Source organism: Pongo abelii, chromosome 9, assembly GCF_028885655.2.
Source record: "Pongo abelii isolate AG06213 chromosome 9, NHGRI_mPonAbe1-v2.0_pri, whole genome shotgun sequence".
Taxonomy (NCBI): Eukaryota; Metazoa; Chordata; class Mammalia; order Primates; family Hominidae; genus Pongo; species Pongo abelii.
Window position 1 is genome coordinate 80526201 of NC_071994.2, and position 19007 is coordinate 80545207.

At 39.5% G+C, this 19007-nt stretch overlaps 1 protein-coding gene across 6 annotated transcripts in view; it reads right to left on the reverse strand.

Annotated features, from left to right (window-relative positions):
- The window catches only part of NARS2 (asparaginyl-tRNA synthetase 2, mitochondrial), a 147102-nt gene that overhangs the window by 26358 nt on the left and 101737 nt on the right, over positions 1–19007 (reverse strand). For all 6 annotated transcript variants that reach the window (XM_054524864.2, XM_024255810.3, XM_024255811.3 and 3 more), the window contains 3 exons: positions 18961–18998; positions 10269–10335; positions 6857–6994 (listed from right to left, as the gene is read on the reverse strand). In XM_054524864.2, coding sequence (XP_054380839.1) covers positions 6857–6994; positions 10269–10335; positions 18961–18998 — 243 coding nt within the window. The remainder of the gene's footprint in view (positions 1–6856; positions 6995–10268; positions 10336–18960; positions 18999–19007) is intronic.

Below are 19007 nucleotides of genomic sequence, written 5' to 3' on the forward strand. Positions count from 1 at the left end.
AAGACAGAGCGAGACTCCGTCTTTTAAAAAAAAGAAAGCAAAAGTTATTAAGAGATTACAGAACACAGACACAATGCTACAGTTTCGCTAATTCTTTAAATGCAATAAAAATCCAAAAAAGGAAGACTCAAAGTAGCTGGGTAACCCAGAAAAATCTTTATAGAGAAGAAAATTCTTTTTTTTTTTTTATTATTTATTTATTTATTATTATTATTATTATTATTATTATACTTTAGGCTCTATGGTACATGTGCACAACGTGCAGGTAAGTTACATATGTATACATGTGCCATGCTGGTGCGCTGCACCCACCAACTCGTCATCTAGCATTAGGTATATCTCCCAATGCTATCCCTCCCCCCTCCCCCTACCCCACAACAGTCCCCAAAGTGTGATGTTCCCCTTCCTGTGTCCATGTGTTCTCATTGTTCAATTCCCACCTATGAGTGAGAATATGCGGTGTTTGGTTTTTTGTTCTTGCGATAGTTTACTGAGAATGATGATTTCCAATTTCATCCATGTCCCTACAAAGGACGTGAACTCATCATTTTTTATGGCTGCATAGTATTCCATGGTGTATATGTGCCACATTTTCTTAATCCAGTCTATCATTGTTGGACATTTGGGTTGGTTCCAAGTCTTTGCTATTGTGAATAATGCCGCAATAAACATACGTGTGCATGTGTCTTTATAGCAGCATGATTTATAGTCCTTTGGGTATATACCCAGTAATGGGATGGCTGGGTTAAATGGTATTTCTAGTTCTAGATCCCTGAGGAATCGCCACACTGACTTCCACAAGGGTTGAACTAGTTTACAGTCCCACCAACAGTGTAAAAGTGTTCCTATTTCTCCACATCCTCTCCAGCACCTGTTGTTTCCTGACTTTTTAATGATTGCCATTCTAACTGGTGTGAGATGGTATCTCATTGTGGTTTTGATTTGCATTTCTCTGATGGCCAGTGATGGTGAGCATTTTTTCATGTGTTTTTTGGCTGCATAAATGTCTTCTTTTGAGAAGTGTCTGTTCATGTCCTTCGCCCACTTTTTGATGGGGTTGTTTGTTTTTTTCTTGTAAATTTGTTGGAGTTCATTGTAGATTCTGGATATTAGCCCTTTGTCAGATGAGTAGGTTGCAAAAATTTTCTCCCATTTTGTAGGTTGCCTGTTCACTCTGATGGTAGTTTCCTTTGCTGTGCAGAAGCTCTTTAGTTTAATTAGATCCCATTTGTCAATTTTGGCTTTTGTTGCCATTGCTTTTGGAGTTTTAGACATGAAGTCCTTGCCCATGCCTATGTCCTGAATGGTATTGCCTAGGTTTTCTTCTAGGGTTTTTATGGTTTTAGGTCTAACATTTAAGTCTTTAATCCATCTTGAATTAATTTTTGTATAAGGTGTAAGGAAGGGATCCAGTTTCAGCTTTCTACATATGGCTAGCCAGTTTTCCCAGCACCATTTATTAAATAGGGAATCCTTTCCCCATTTCTTGTTTTTGTCAGGTTTGTCAAAGATCAGATACTTGTAGATATGTGGCGTTATTTCTGATGGCTCTGTTCTGTTCCATTGATCTATATCTCTGTTTTGGTACCAGTACCATGCTGTTTTGGTTACTGTAGCCTTGTAGTATAGTTTGAAGTCAGGTAGCGTGATGCCTCCAGCTTTGTTCTTTTGGCTTAGGATTGACTTGGCGATGCGGGCTCTTTTTTGGTTCCATATGAACTTTAAAGTAGTTTTTTCCAATTCTGTGAAGAAAGTCATTGGTAACTTGATGGGGATGGCATTGAATCTGTAAATTACCTTGGGAAGGATGGCCATTTTCATGATATTGATTCTTCCTACCCATGAGCATGGAATGTTCTTCCATTTGTTTGTATCCTCTTTTATTTCCTTGAGCAGTGGTTTGTAGTTCTCCTTGAAGAGGTCCTTCACATCCCTTGTAAGTTGGATTCCTAGGTATTTTATTCTCTTTGAAGCAATTGTGAATGGGAGTTCACTCATGATTTGGCTCTCTGTTTGTCTGTTATTGATGTATAAGAATGCTTGTGATTTTTGTACATTGATTTTGTATCCTGAGACTTTGCTGAAGTTGCTTATCAGCTTAAGGAGATTTTGGGCTGAGACAATGGGGTTTTCTAGATATACTATCATGTCATCTGCAAACAGGGACAATTTGACTTCCTCTTTTCCTAATTGAATACCCTTGATTTCCTTCTCTTGCCTAATTGCCCTGGCCAGAACTTCCAACACTATGTTGAATAGAAGTGGTGAGAGAGGGCATCCCTGTCTTGTGCCAGTTTTCAAAGGGAATGCTTCCAGTTTTTGCCCATTCAGTATGATATTGGCTGTGGGTTTGTCATAAATAGCTCTTATTATTTTGAGAGACGTCCCATCAATACCTAATTTATTGAGAGTTTTTAGCATGAAGGGTTGTTGAATTTTGTCAAAGGCCTTTTCTGCATCTATTGAGATAATCATGTGGTTTTTGACTTTGGTTCTGTTTATATGCTGGATTACATTTATTGATTTGCGTATATTGAACCAGCCTTGCATCCCAAGGATGAAGCCCACTTGATCATGGTGGATAAGCTTTTTGATGTGCTGCTGGATTCTGTTTGCCAGTATTTTATTGAGGATTTTTGCATCAATGTTCATCAAGGATATTGGTCTAAAATTCTCTTTTTTTGTTGTGTCTCTGCCAGGCTTTGGTATCAGGATGATGCTGGCCTCATAAAATGAGTTAGGGAGGATTCCCTCTTTTTCTATTGATCAGAATAGTTTCAGAAGGAATGGTACCAGCTCCTCCTTGTACCTCTGGTAGAATTCGGCTGTGAACCCATCTGGTCCTGGACTTTTTTTGGTTGGTAAGCTATTGATTATTGCCACAATTTCAGCTCCTGTTATTGGTCTATTCAGAGATTCAACTTCTTCCTGGTTTAGTCTTGGGAGAGTGTATGTGTTGAGGAATTTATCCATTTCTTCTAGATTTTCTAGTTTATTTGCGTAGAGGTGTTTGTAATATTCTCTGATGGTAGTTTGTATTTCTGTGGGATCAGTGGTGATATCCCCTTTATCATTTTTTATTGCATCTATTTGATTCTTCTTAGAGAAGAAAATTCTTAAGCAGAGTACTTAAGTGCAAAAGTGAGTGATTGAAAGATGCTTAATCTAGGGAAATTAAATGAGAAAAATACATGGTGTGTGTGTTGGAGGGGGAGCTGGAATTGGGATGGGCTGGAGTGATGAAAAAAAGCCAAGAGATATAGTCTTCTATTTTGTAATACAGGCTCAATACTAAATTATTTAGGACTAGATAATCTAGGTCCTAATGTCTCCTTTTTGCTGCCAACCTGCGGGCCAATTACACTAGAGGGTTGCTAGAAAAAAGAGAATATGAGAATCATAAATCAATTATGTTGCTCACTAGTTTTGGATGATTCTGTGTGAAAGGTGAGGATGAGTAAAATAAATGGCTAAAAAGTAATTTTATATTATTTGTGATTTTTAGGCAGTTGGAAGAAGCGGAAAAAAACACAGACTTTATAAAACCAAATCTGCAGTCTAGAAAAAAATATATATATTTTAAAACTACAGACTTTAAAGCTAAAGAGAATCAGGTGTGAATACTAACTACTTACTATCTACGTAGCTTTGGAAATGCAATCTATCTCTGCACTCCAGTTTTTCATTTATTAAATGGGGAAACAAGCTTCTAAGCAAACTTGTTTCTGGATTTAGAGATGAGATGGTAGTGCTTGATTCCTAAGCATCTAGTAAATGGTGGCTAATACAGTTGTATTAATACTAAACGAAAAAACAGGAAATACAGTCAAACAGATAACCTTGTATACCTGACAGGGACATTTTGTTTACTAGCGGGCCCTAATCTACATTTCTGTATATTTATCCACAAATAAGTGAAAAGCATCAGACAGTAAAGTGTAGTTTTTGGGCCTATTTTGAAATCAATACAATCTGTCTCATAGACTTTTACAACTAATAATATTACATATATAACTATTCAATAAATATTTAGAAAAGTAAAATATATTCTTACTTTATATTATTGCCAACTTTAAAATTTAATTATTTGTTTTTCAGATAGGGGGCTCCCTCTGTCGCCCAGGCTGGAGCACAGTGACACCATTATGGCTCACTGAAGCCTCGAGTTCCTAGGCTCGAGTAATTCTCTCACCTCAGCCTCTTGAATAGATAGGACTACAGGTGCACGCCACTACACCTGGCTAATTTATTTTTTGTTGAGATAGGGTCTTCCTATGTTGAACAGGCTGGTCTTGAATTCCTGGTCTCAAGCAATTTTCCCACCTTGGACTACCAAAGTGCTGGGATTACAAACGTGAGCCACCATATCTGGCCATGCTATAGCTAATTTTGTAAAAAGCAAAAGAATAAAAAAGGCAAGCCAGGTGCAGTGGCAAGCACTTTGGGAGGCTGAGGCGGGCAGACTACCTGAGGTCAGGAGTTTAAGACCAGCCTGGCCAACATGGTGAAACCCTGTCTCTACTAAAAATACAAAAATCTGATGGGTGTGGCGGAACATGCCTATTATCCCAGCTACTTGGGAGGCTGAGGCAGGAGAATCACTTGAACCTGGGAGGCAGAGGTTGCAGTGAGCTGAGATCACGCCATTGCACCCCAGCCTGGGTGACAAGAGTGAAATTCTATCTCAAAAAAAAGACAACTATAGTTAAGGGCAAAAAAAAACAAAAAACAAAACAAAACACAGGACAAGAAACGGTAAAGGGATGAGAGAGACAAGACAGGCAGAGAAGAGACGGTCAGACAAGAGCTAAGACAGGGAAAATCTGCCTAGACTGCCTGGATCCCTTCATAGCCGTCCCCTCACTATTTCTATGATAGTCCAAACCAAAGCAGTCTAAACCTCCTGCTCTGCCAAGCCAGCTTTTCCTTTGCCTGATTGTGCTGTGTCCAGAATTGGTGGGTTCTTGGTCTCACTGACTTCAAGAATGAAGCCGCGGACCCTCGCGGTGAGTGTTACAGTTCTTAAAGGTGGCGCGTCCAGAGTTTGTTCCTTCTGATGTTCGGATGTGTTTGGAGTTTCTTCCTTCTGGTGGGTTCGTGGTCTGGCTGGCTCAGAAGTGAAGCTGCAGACCTTCGCGGTGAGTGTTACAGCTCTCAAGGCGGCGCGTCTGGAGTTGTTCCTTCCTCCCGGTGGGCTCGTGGTCTCGCTGGCTTCAGGAGTGAAGCTGCAGACGTTCACGGTGAGTGTTACAGCTCATAAAGGCAGTGTGGACCCAAAGAGTGAGCAGTAGCAAGATTTATTGCAAAGAGCGAAAGAACAAAGCTGCCACAGTGTGGAAGGGAACCCGAGTGGGTTGCCACTGCTAGCTCGGGCAGCCTGCTTTTATTATCTTATCTGGCCCCACCCACATCCTGCTGATTGGTAGAGCCGAGTGGTCTGTTTTGACAGGGCACTGATTGGTACATTTACAATCCCTGAGCTAGACACAAAGGTTCTCCACGTCCCCACCAGATTAACTAGATACAGAGTATCCACACAAAGGTTCTCCAAGTCCCCACCAGAGTAGCTAGATAGAGAGTGTCAATTGGTGCATTCACAAACCCTGAGCTAGACACAGGGTGCTGATTGGTGTGTTTTCAAACCCTGAGCTAGATAGAGTGCTGATTGGTGTATTTACAATTCCTTAGCTAGACATAAAGGTTCTCCAAGTCCTCATCAGAGTAGCTAGATACAGAGTGTCCACTGGTGCATTCACAAACCCTGAGCTAGACACAGGGTGCTGATTGGTGTGTTTACAAACCTTGAGCTAGATACAGAGTGCCGATTGGTGTATTTACAATTTCTTAGCTAGACATAAAGGTTCTCCATGTCCCCATCAGACTCAGGAGCCCAGCTGGCTTCACCCAGTGGATCCCACACTGGGGCTGCAGGTGGAGCTGCCTGCCAGTCCTGCGCCATGCGCCCGCACTCCTCAGCCCTTGAGTGGTCAATGGGACTGGGCGCCGTGGAGCAGGGGGCAGCACTCTTCGGGGAGGCTTGGGTGACACAGGAGCCCACGGAGGGGTGGGGAGGCTCAGGCATGGGGGGCTGCAGGTCCCGAGCCCTGCCCCACGGGAAGGCAGCTAAGGCCTGGCAGGAAATTGAGCACAGCAGCTGCTGGCCCAGGTGGTAAGCCCCTCACTGCCCAGGGCCAGTGGCACCCGCCGAGCCCACGCCCACCTGGAACTCGCGCTGGCCCGCAAGCACCGCACGCAGTCCTGGTTCCCACCCGCACCTCTTCCTCCACACCTCCCCGCAAGCTGAGGGAGCCGGCTCTGGCCTTGGCCAGCCCAGAAAGGGGCTCCTGCAGTGCAGCGGTGGGCTGAAGGGCTCCTCAAGTGCCGCCAAAGTGGGCGCCAAGGCCGAGGGGGCGCCGAGAGCGAGCGAGGGCTGCGAGGGCTGCCAGCACGCTGTCATCTCTCAGTGCCACTGCTGTCATCTCTTGCCCAGTATGCCTTCCCTCCTAGGAGTCTCCTAACCAGTACTTCACCACAGACTAACCAGACTTGGTATAGCCATACAGTGTTCTAGGCCACTTCCTCTCAGTCATTACAAAACAAAACAAAACGAAACAAAGAAAACCTAGATTTGCACCTGCTAAACTAAGAAGAAGACATTGTGACAGAAATGATGAAGTATGTTTATAGAACACTGGGATCTTCTTTGGGAATAATTTTTAAGAGATGTCTTTGAAAAACGTTATCATTTGAAGAGATAAAAAGAGTGATAGATGACATTTAAGAAAAGATCACAAAGGCTAAATGAAAAACCCATCCCAAGAGGACTAACCCCAATTTATTTAGTATCTCTTCTTACTGTGTGCTGAGGGCCATCTTCATTATCCCTCATGTAGAAAGGCTTGAGTACTAATGGATAATTAATAATGAAGACAGGTATGTTGCCACAGTGCTTCACCAGGTACTTTTCATGTTCAGTCTGTAGGTCAGCACCCCACTGTAATGAGAAGAAAGAAATGACCAAAAGAGAAGACAGAGGTGAAATATACAATTAAGCACCTGAAAATAACCTGCATCAATTCTAAGGGCTTCATCTTCCTGAGGCTCCATGTGTGGAGCTAGCTGCTAAGGTTACACAGCTGACTAAACCAGAGACAGATATTTGTTAACAAGAACACCTACAGGCCTGGAAAGATGAAAGCTGAGGCCAGTAGATAAACACTATGCTTACTGTGTCCCCATTGCTCCCCCACCCCCACCCCCCAGAAGCAGATAATACAGCACCTGCAGAAAAACAAAGTCTACTTTACAAGGAGATAAAAAAAAAACCTGACTTCAGAATCACAATTTTTAATAGTGCCTAGAGCTTCTTCCACAGTTATTGTTCCTAAGTCTCAGGAAATTAAATGATAGAAGATAATATTCCTAATATTGAGCCTATCTTTGGCTAAATGACTTCTCTTGGTGACTTCTGTTTTTTTTTTTTTTTTGAGACAGAGTCTGGCTGTGTCACCCAGGCTGGAGTGTAGTGGTGTAATCTTGGCTCACTGCAACCTGTCTCCCAGGTTCAAGCGATTCTCTTGCCTCAGCCTCCCAAGTAACTGGGACTTCAGGTGCCCGCCACCACGCCCAGCTATTTTTTTTGTATTTTCAGTAGAGATGGGGTTTCACTACATTGGCCAGGCTGGTCTTGAACTCCTGATTTCGTGATCCGCCCACCTTGGCCTCCCAAAGTGCTGGGATTACAGGTGTGAGCCACAGTGACAGCCGGTGACTTCTTTTTAAGTAAAAAGAGTCAACTCATGTATGAGATGCTCTTTGATGAATATTTATTAACTCTGTTCAATATATTTATTAAGCAAATACTAATGTGCCTATTAAATTCCAGGTACCATATGATATACTGGATATAGTGGTAAGAAAAACAGTTATAATCCCTGACTTCATGAAGCTTCCAGGGCAGGAGAAAAAGAAATGAAAACTTACACAAAGAATTGATCATAAATATAACAAGCAGAGGTTACTTTTGTAATACATAAAGATCTGACTTAATTGGGATTGAACCGGTACAAGGAATAGTTTAAACACAAAGGTTAACATTATCTTATTACTACTACTTGTTTGGCAGTATCTTAGTTATAGGAAAAAATGACTGGAATAGGAAGAGTTTTGCCTGCAACACTATACACATGCCCATTGACAGACCATGTGGTCTCTCTGGACCTATATCGTTGCCAATAAAATAAAAAAGCTCTGGCCAGGCATGGTGGCTAATGCCTTTAATCCCAGCACCTTGGGAAGCCGAGGAGTGCTTGAGCACAGAAGCCCGAGACTAGCCTAGGCAACATAACCCTGTCTCTACAAAAAATAAAAAAATCAGCCAGGCCTGGTGGCACACAACTGTAGTCCCAGATAGTTGGGAGACTGATTTGGGAGGACTGATGAGAGCCTGGGAGGTGGAATCTGCAGTGAGCCATGTTTGCACCACTGCACTCCAGCCTCGGCAACACAGAGAGATCCTGTCTTTCAATAAATAAATAAATAAATAAATAAAAAATAAACAAAGGAGTTCCTTCACAGAAAGAGAGAGTTGTACAGTGGTTGTCAGGGGTCTGGGAATGGGGCAAATGAGGTGATATTTGTCAAAGTGTATACACTTTCAGTTATAAGATGAACAAGTTCTGGGGATCTAATGTACAGTGTGGGTAGAGACAGATGTGTTAACTAATTTGACTATGATAATCTATTACACAATGTATACATGTATCAAATCATCATGTCGTATACCCTGAATATATACAATCTTCTTTTGTTGTTGTTCTTAGAGACAAGGTCTTTCTCTGTCACCTAGGCTGGAGGGCTGTAGTCGATCATGGCTCACTGCAATTTTAAACTCCTGGGCTCAAGCAATAGTCCTACCTTGGCCTCTTAAAGTGTTCCGATTACAGGTGTGAACTATCACACCCGGCCTATACAATCTTTGTTTATCAAGTAATTATTGGGGGGAAAAAAAAAAAAAAGAATTCTTGGCTGGGTACTGAGGCATGCTCCTCTAGTCCCAGTTACTTGGGAGGCTAAAGTGGGGGACCTCTTGAGCCCAGGAGTTCAAGATGAGCTCAGGCATCATAACAAGACCTCCATCTCTTAAATATAAAGTTCTTTAAAAGCAAAAGAAAACAAAAAAACCCCAGTGTTTTCCAGAGTGGCTCACAAACTAAAAGGCTCTGTAAAGTTCAACTGAAAAACAAACCTGTTTCTGCAAGCACTAAATCTGAAAAAAAAAAAAAAAAAAAAAAAAAAAAAAAAAAAAAAAAAAGAAAGAAAAAAACAAACCTGTTTAGTTATGTTGCCTAAACTTATTTGATAATATAATTTCTTTCGTTGGTCATCTTTTTATTTTTATTTTTTTTTTTTGAGATGGAGTCTCGCTGTCGCCGAGGCTGGAATGCAGTGGTGTCATCTCTGCTCACTGCAGACTCTGCCCCCCGGGGTTCACGCCATTCTCCTGCCTCAGCCTCCCGAGTAGCTGGGACTACAGGCGCCCGCCACCTCGCCCAGCGCATTTTTTGTATTTTTAGTAGAGACGGGGTTTCACCATGTTAGCCAGGATGGTCTCGATCTCCTGACCTTGTGATCCACCCGCCTCAGCCTCCCAAAGTGCTGGGATTACAGGTGTGAGTCACCGCGCCCGGCCTGGTCATCTTTTAATGTCATTCAGAATATTTGGAAAACACAGAACTAGTTGACTTCTACAGTAATATTCTTTTTTAAAAAATTCACTTTTTTTTTTTTTTTTTTTTTTTTTTTGGGTAGAGACAGGGTCTCACTGTATTGCCCAGGCTGGTCTTGAACTTTGGGGCTCAAGCAATCTGCCTACTTTGGCCTCCCAAAGTGCTGGAATTATAGGTGTGAGCCCCAACACCTGGCCTCTACAGTAATAGTCTATGATTATCTTTCTTTTTTAGAATTTTCATTTTCCTGAACATGGGAGACTCCTTTATAACCCTTTAGTCACTGCTATTCCAAATGATACAATTTATTTTTATTCTAAATTAATTCCGTTTTAAGTATCTCAACAAGATTGAGCAAACATCAAACAAAATCTTAAGTCTGTGTACAAATGAGCAAATGCCATATTTTGCTAATAAGAGAATTAAGATGATTTTGAAAGATTCTTAATAGAGTAAGCTAAAGACAAGAAGGAAGCATTTTCACACACACACACACACACACACACACACACACATATATACATACACACAAAATACTACCTCTGGGGTAAAGGTGAAGTTCTGGGATGCTTGCTTTAAGATCTCCACTGCTTCAGTATAAGAAATGCTGGAGGAAAACAGGATACAAGCAGAGAAAAGTCAATACAATGGGGCTGCTGTTAACTAGTTCATTTTAAAACCAGAAAAAGCCTACTCCTATATCACACTGTGAGGTCATGAATAATCAGGAATTAAGGCTGATCTAATCCTATGAAAGTCTGATCTGCCTGAAGACAAGTAACCATTCAATAACCTCACTCCTCATCTACTTCCAATATACACAGCGAAGCTAGTCACTTAAGCAAGTAAAGATTATTCTCTGAATCCATGATATGCCAATGCCCTAATAAAAGGTATGAAATACTGAGACTACAACAGCAAAAGACTTTTTCCTAAAATTCACCATTAATTCATTTATTTATCCAACAGACATATACTTGGCACCTACTAGGCACTACACACAATTCTAGGCACTGGAGATAAAAATAAAGCTCAGCCTTCATGGAGACAATGTGCGTGCACGCGTTGTGTGTCAGAGAGAGAGCGAGAGATGCAGGTGAGGAGAGAGTAGACAGATAAATAAACAGGTAGCTATTTGTGCTATGAAGAAAAATAAAGTGGAATAAGAAGACAGAGGGGGTTTAGGGTGCCATTTTAGATATGATGGTCAAGAAAGGCCTAAGTTTGTGACATTTGAACAGAAGCGTGCACCGAGTAAGGAAATGAACCAAAGAAGTATCTTGGGAGGAGTATTCCAGGCAAAAGGAACAGCAAGTACAAGGACCTGAAGTGAGAAACAGTTTGGCTTGTTCACAGAACAAAAAGGGCAGTCAGCGTGACTAGAGAATACTGAACAAGAGGAAGAATGGACTCTTTCAGGTCACAGTAAGGGCCTGGTAATATATTCTAAGCATTATAAGACTATGTAGGAAAATATTGATTCCCTCCATGAGACACCCTCATGCCTAAAGTAAGTCAAAGCAAGTATTTGTTTTAATTTAACTATGTGAATAGGTAACTTGTCTACATAGTTTTAAAAAAAATCAAGATGTATAAGAGTATACATCTCCCTTCCATTGTGGTTCCAGAGACACCTAGTTCCTTTCCTTTCACACAATCACTGTTATTGGTATTGTGAACATCCCTCTAGAGGATTTTATTTATACAGGTATGTAAATAATACACAATCTTCCTTTTTTACAGATGTGATACATAACATACACAGTCCTTCACACCTAATTTTACTAATATACCTTGCAGATCTGTGTGTATATGAAGACATTCTTCACTTTTTGTATTACATAATATTCCATTTTGTGGATGTGTCATAATTAGTTAGTTTAACCAGTGACCTGATATTTCACGTTCTAATCTTTTGCTATTATAAAACATGTCTATATATACCTATTTAATATTACAAATAGTTATTATACACTAATTTTTCACATGCAAAAGTGGAATTATTAGATGAAAATTTGCAATTTTTATATTTTCTGAAAGGTTTTGCCAAAGATATTGCCCCCTTTTATATCAATTTATAACCACCGGTAACATGAAAGTGTCAGTTTGCTTGTAAACTACAGGTAAAATACTGCATCAGTATTTTGGATTTTTTTTTTTTTTTAACAAAAAAATCTACAAACTTTCTGAAAGACCTTGAGCTCAAAAAATAATTTATCCAGCACAAACTTATTCTCTGAAGCAAAAATGAAGTTCATATCCATAACAACTAACCAGAAAGGGTTGTATTGTGTCATACAGTACAATGAAGCCCCTAAAGCTATGTTTTGAAAGATAGGTTTTTTCCTAAGAATCTATTCAAATTAAAATCTAGTAACAATAATAGGTAATTTCTAAGGTAATAATGGTGGTGGTAGTGGTGTTGGTAGTAGCAGTAATAACGATTTTAAAATTAGCATTTTACAGAAGGGAAGCAGGTTAGAGAGCACCAATAACTTTCCAAAGGTTACTCATATAAGTAAATAGTAAATCTTGATCTGCTGACTCCAGAGTATAAGCTTTTAATGGCTAAGATAATGCCTAAAACACTTAGAGTTTCATATGTTCCATCAAAACAAAAGAAAATGGGCTCTTCAACTGATTCTACCACTTCATCTGATTCTACTACTAGCTATGTAAGTCACTTCAACATAGTGAAAGCATGTTATTAATTTTTGTAATGTATTATACAAACATTTAAAAATTAAGTATTTGCACTTGTAAAATAAGGAGACTGAACTATCTTGTATAAAGTTCTTTTCTGCTTAGGCATTCTGTTGTTCTATTATATCAATTACTTGGTATGATCTACCAATCACACTGAGAAATATGAGAGCAGTCAAAATAATAAGCAGTAAGATTTTGTACCATTGGTATGTTACTGTTTCATTATTAAGAAATGACTCTCATGTCTAAATATCTCTTATTATTCCACGTCTTCCACTCCACTCCCCAATACCTTCATCAGAGGCAGAACTTTCAAGTTCTTCAAATTACGGTTCTGACATTTGATATCCTTAATGGCTTCTATCGACTCTCTCTATTAAGTATTTTTCTTGATATGTATAGAAAATAATATCTCTTCTCCTTTCCAGAAACTGTTTCCAAAGTACTTTGAGGAAAGGAGGAAAAAACACTGTGATAGAGAATGGTACAGCATCAAACTACCTTCATATTTCACATTTTTCATTGCTGAATAAAGAAAATTCATTATTCTGAAGCTGTTAGAGTAAAATTGCTAAACTACAAAGATAATTATTGTCATCCTTTGCCTCAAATTCACACAGAAAGATAAATGAAGAGCAAATAAAAAAGGTAAGTACGCTACATTTTCAGAACCATAACAATATAAAGGAAATGTAAAATAAACTGAATACAATTTCTGCATAAAGGCTAAATTCCATTACCACATGAGTTGCTGAAACAGCACATTTTCATATAAAATAATTGTAACAGGTAGTAAAAAATACACTGAAATCTACTCAAGAATACAAGTCACGTGGTATCTATACAGATTCAATAATTAACAGCGCAGTCTGCATAAAGGACACGTTTCTCTTTTGCCATCTCCCTGTTTTTTCTTTTCTCTTTACTGTTTTTAGGATTAACTCAATAGTAGATTCAGCCACACCGCTATTTTCAGAAATTTCGGCGCCAATGCCTTAAAAGGCATGAAACAGCAGAAAGGTGATGCCAAGGTGGTAGAGAGGGCACCACCACACAATCTGTTTCACAACTTGATACCTGTGATGTTGTTGACTTAATAATCACTGTCATCAGACCAGCACCATCTCATTATGCTTTTAGTGGCTACCCTGCACATTTTAACATGCATATCTGACTTAACAGTCTAAAGCAGCCGGGTGTGGTGGCCTGCACCAGTTGTCTCAGTTACTTGGGAGGCTGAGGCAGGAGGATCGCTTGAGCCCAGGAGTTCAAGGCTGCAGTGAGCTATGATCACACCACTGCCTTCCAGCCTGGAAAACAGAGCAAGGTCCTGTCTCTTAAAGACAAAAAGTCTAAAGTTCACCAGTTTCTCTCTCTTCCTTTCAAACAACAAAAGGACTAACACTTCAACTATCAACGTGCCTCTCCAGTTTTACAAGTTATTGCTGCCCAGTATTTCAGTTCTAAGGTAACAGGTATTTTCTTTCAACTATGTGAAGATACTATTTTATCAATCTACTGTCATTACTGTTCTTTGAACTTCTTGGGAATCTAACGCAGTTTGTTTTGTCTGCTGTTCTTGCTCATGGTAGGTATTTTCCTGTGTATTTGGAGTGTGAGATTATCTTCAGTAGTTTGTTTTGAGAATATCATGCCACTTGGGTTGAGGGTACAAACTGCAAGATTCGTTTTATATTGATTTCTATAGCTACTCCAGCATTATCACCAACTGAAGACAAGTTTTTATTTTAATGCCCTGGCATGAAGATTCTTGAACTACACAGGAAACAGAAATTCAAACTCTAGGCTCACTTAAGGGCCAACTGTGGCTGCAAATCCTCAATGGAGACTATTTCTGTTTTGTCTCTATCCTTAAGCCCAGGCTAAAGCAGATATACTTCTACACTTCTTTGTAAATTCTCCATGCTGGCTAGCTCAATTTTCTGTTTGTCTGCTTATTTTCTAACTGGCCCTTTCATTAAGGGTGTAGTCTTTGACCAGTTCTAGCTTTGTGTGCATATCTGTGCGTGCATTTCAGGGGATATCTTGATTCTAATTCATTCTGCTATGTCTATTCTCATGTCATCTCATTGCTGTTAAAATCTCTGGTTTCAAAAACTGGAAAATCGCCCTCCAGCTTCCCTACCCTACACCCTGAGAATCCTCAGCATCACACCAACTGTCCAGATCACTCTGGTGTTTGGTTCCTTCTTCATTTCTAGCACCTGGAACTTCTACTTTCTAGTGAATTCAACAATGTATTTAAAAGAATCTTATAATATTTTAAGTATTATTTTTACATGTTTTGTAGCAAGAGTGTTTTCAAATTACCTAGTCTGACATATTGCTTTTAACAGTATCGTCATTAAATCCTTTCAACAACATAAGACAGAGTATTTTTTATAGATGAGGAAGTTCAGAAAAGTTAAAGATTCACTATTAATCAAGTTCATAGTCATAATTACATTATTCATATAAATATTTAACTGTTCATCTTTTTCTCTAGATTTTCAACTCTATAAATAAATAAATCAATGTTTGTTTTCATTATTCTCAAGAACTAGCAAAGTGCCTAACTCATATTAGTCAGTCAATAAATATTTGTTTAAAAATATTAATTTACTCATTAATGGCTAGTAAATGGTAGGGCCAGGATTAGAATCCAGGTTCTCTGAATTATGGTTCACTACCCTCAGTGACTGAAATAAATAGTGATATGAGCCAATAAGAAACCTCAGGAGAGGATCCAGCCTAAAGAATACCTTTACAACCACAGTTACTCAAGTCATTTGTTTGTCCACTCAATTACTCAGTATTTACTGAGTGTCTGTTAAAGGCACTGGGCTAAGTCCTGGGGGTATAAGAGTAAGCAATTTAAACACAGCCTCTGACATCACAGAGGTAGTAGACACCAATCAAATAATCACACATATACATTTATTTAAAAATGTTTGAATTTTTAATTGACAAATATTTTATGTATTTACCGGAGACAATGTGTTTTTGGTATTATACACTGTGGAATGAATATATCAAGGTAATTAACATATCTATCACCTCACATGCTTCATTTTTTTTTTTGTAGTGAGAAGATTTAAAATCTACTCCTTTAGCAATTTTGAGATATACATTACAATTAATTATGGTCACTTTGTTATGCAATAAATCCTGAAAACTTATTCCTCTGGTCTAACTAAAACTTTGTACCCCTTGGTCAATTTCTTTCCATTCCCTTCAAGAACCCCTCACCTGCCACTGGTAACTACCATTCTACTCACTACTTCTGTAAGTGTTAACTTGATTACATTTCACATCAAAGTGAATCGTGCAGTATTTGTCTTTCTGTGCCTAGCTTCTTTCACTTAGCATTAAGTCTTCCAGGTTGATCCATGTTGTCACAAATAAGATTTCCTTTGAATAGTATTCCACTGTGTATATACACATTTACTTTATCCAGTCATCCACTGATGGACACTTAGGTTGATTCCATGTCTTGGCTACTATGAATAGTGCTGCAAAGAACATGTAAGTGCAGATATCTCTTTGACATACTGACTTCAGTTCTGGATATGTACCCAGAGGTAGGATTGCTGAATCATATGGTAAATATACTTTTAGTTTTTTGAGAAACCTCCCATACTATCCTCCATAATAGCTCTACTAATTTACATTCCCACTAACAGTTATAAAAGGGTTCCCAAGCGCCACATCTTTGCCAACACCTGTTATCATTTGACTTTTTTTTTTTTTTGAGACAAGTCTTGTTCTGTCTCCCAGGCTGGAGTGCAGCAGTGTCTGTGATCATAGCTCACTGAAGCCTCAACCTCCTGGGCTTAGGCAATCCTCCCACCTTGGTCTCCTGAGTAGCTGGCACTACAGGCACATGTCACCACACCTGGCCAATTTATTTATTTTTTTTGTAGAGACAGGGTCTCACTAAGTTGGCCAGGGTGGTCCTGAACTCCTGGGCTTAAGTGATCCTCCCACCTCAGCCTCCCAAAGTGCTGAGACTACAGGCATGAGCCAATGTGTCTCATTCTACTTTTTGATAACAGCCATTCTAACAGGTGTGAGGGGTTATCTCTGTGGTTTTAATTTGCATTTTATTGATTAGTGATGTTGGACACTTTTTGATAAACCTATTGGCCATCTGTATCTTACACAAATGTAAAACATTTGTGAAGTCTGCCTGCCTGAGCAAAGCATGGGGGTGGATGCTGAGGCTAGGTGGGGTGGCTGCCCTGTAGGGGCTCAAACCAGATAGACCTTCCTACTGAGCTTCTGCAGCAACCAGCTAGGCTTTGTAAATGGGCTATGCCACTGGCTGGTATCTCTGATCAGGTGCTACTGCTGGCAGGAACACAGCTATCACCAAGATCCGTGTACTCGTTGCTGTGAGCACTGCCCCACTCCTTTGTTCCTACTTGACCCCTGGTAGTCTAGACCTTACCCCCAGGGTTCCCTGTGAGACAGGAATGGGCCTCCTAGGAAGCATCACAGAATGCTGGGGAAACTGGATAGCTGTCTCTTTTTCCACTGCATTAACTGTGTGCCAAGGGGAATCTTCTGTGTGTGGTACTGTGCCTACTTAGGGGAGGGAGGATTCAATCAAACTGAGACCATTGCTCCTACCCTTCTAATGCACTTTTTGCTCTGTGGTCCATCTGGGTGTCTCAATTTCATTCCCAAGTTTTGGATTTTCACAAAGGTGTTCTTGTATGTGACTAGTTGCCAAATGGACTTTCTGTGGTGAAGGCTGGGACCTTCTATTCATCATCTTGCTGATGTCCCTCTCCCCACAAATTTAAACTGCAACTATGATTTGTAGTATGCAGAATGGATTGTGACAATGACAATGATTGAAATGGCACAGCCCAAGAGGACGTTTTCCAACCTTAACATTTTATGGACAAGGACTCCAAAGCACAAGAGTTAAGTGACATGTAAGAGTCGTAATGATAGTAGGGCAGCTACAACCACTCTACCCTTAATTCCAGTGCCCTCCCAAATATATGAAAATCTCAGGTTAAAAGTCTGAGCTTTGAAATCAGATGAACATGAGCTTGAATCACCATTTCATCTTTTACTCAACCTCTTTGCAGGGATTCTCCATCTATAGAATGAGAATAATAACTACTTGGAGTTGTGAAGATAAAATGAGCTACTGATGTATGTAAATTTTATCACTGTCTGGGTAAATATTCAACAAATGGTGGATATTATTTCTGCATTTTGAATCTTTTCATTAGATAGGAGCTGGAAAACTAAGATCCTTCCCTGGTTGTTTTGTCACCAGCAGAGATTCCTTGAGAAGGCCAAATTACTTCTTTCTTCATCTACTTAATGACCACTTTTATCAATATACTCATGCCCAAGACGGTCTTATAAAACTCCAGACCCACACTTTCAGTTGCCTATCCAACATCTATGGCTGGATATCTGAAAAGCATCTCAATCTTAACATGTCTGTGTTCCTGATACCACCCCTTCCTCTCAATTAAGCATTTCCCAATTTCAGTTAATAGCAACTTCATTTTTGCAGCTGTAGGAGAAAAAAACCTTGAAGTCACCCTTAACTCCTCTCTCTCACCCTCAGTAAATCCTGTTTGTTCTATCTCTAAAATATATTCGGAATAGGAGAACTCTTGCCACCATCCTGGTCTGTGATGGTTAATTTTGTGTCAACTTGGCTGGGCCATGGTGCCCAGATATTTGGTCAAATAGTATTCTGAATGCTTCTATAAAGGTGTTTTTTGGATGTAATTAATGTCTAAATCAGTGGACTTTGAAAAAAGCAGATTATATTACCCTTCATAATGTGGGTGGGCTAAATCCAATCAGTTGAAGTTTTTGCTAAGACAAAGACTAATCTCCTCCTGAGAAAGAAGCAATTCTGCCAGGAGACTGCCTTTGGACTTGAATGGCAACTCTTCCTTGACTCTCCAGCTTGTCCACCTACCCCGAGACTTTAAACGCAACAAGCCTCTACAATTACGTGAGCCAATTCTTTAGAATAATCTCTCAATCTCTCTATCTCCACACACACACCCCGCCCTCAAACGTGGTTGGTCATGTTTCTCTGGAGAACTCTAATACACAGTCCAAATCATCATTAACTCTCACGCAGATCGCTGTGGTAATATCTTAGTTTTCTGTTCCTGAATTCTTGTCTTGTGGTAACCTACACTGAGCATGTTTTTTACAGTTTTTTTAATCAAGCCAAATTTTGAAGACTAAAGTTAGTATAAGTTTGAATTATAGTTACATAGTTAATAGTTACTAGATTTTATCTTGCTATGATTTATTAATTTATTGATGAAACACTGATTATCAACTATGAACCAAACACAAGAGCTATAAAAATAATTAGAACATGGGTCTTACCTGGATCTGGGGAGTGTCTATATATAGATCCTATATATATAGGATCTATATAAGCAGATATAAATTTAAAAAATTATGATATAGTGTGATAAATACAGTGATAAAGAATGAATAAAGTTCAAAAAGTATAACATCTACTTACATTAAAAAGTTGTTTTTTAGCATATGTTCTAATCTGTCCTTAATAAA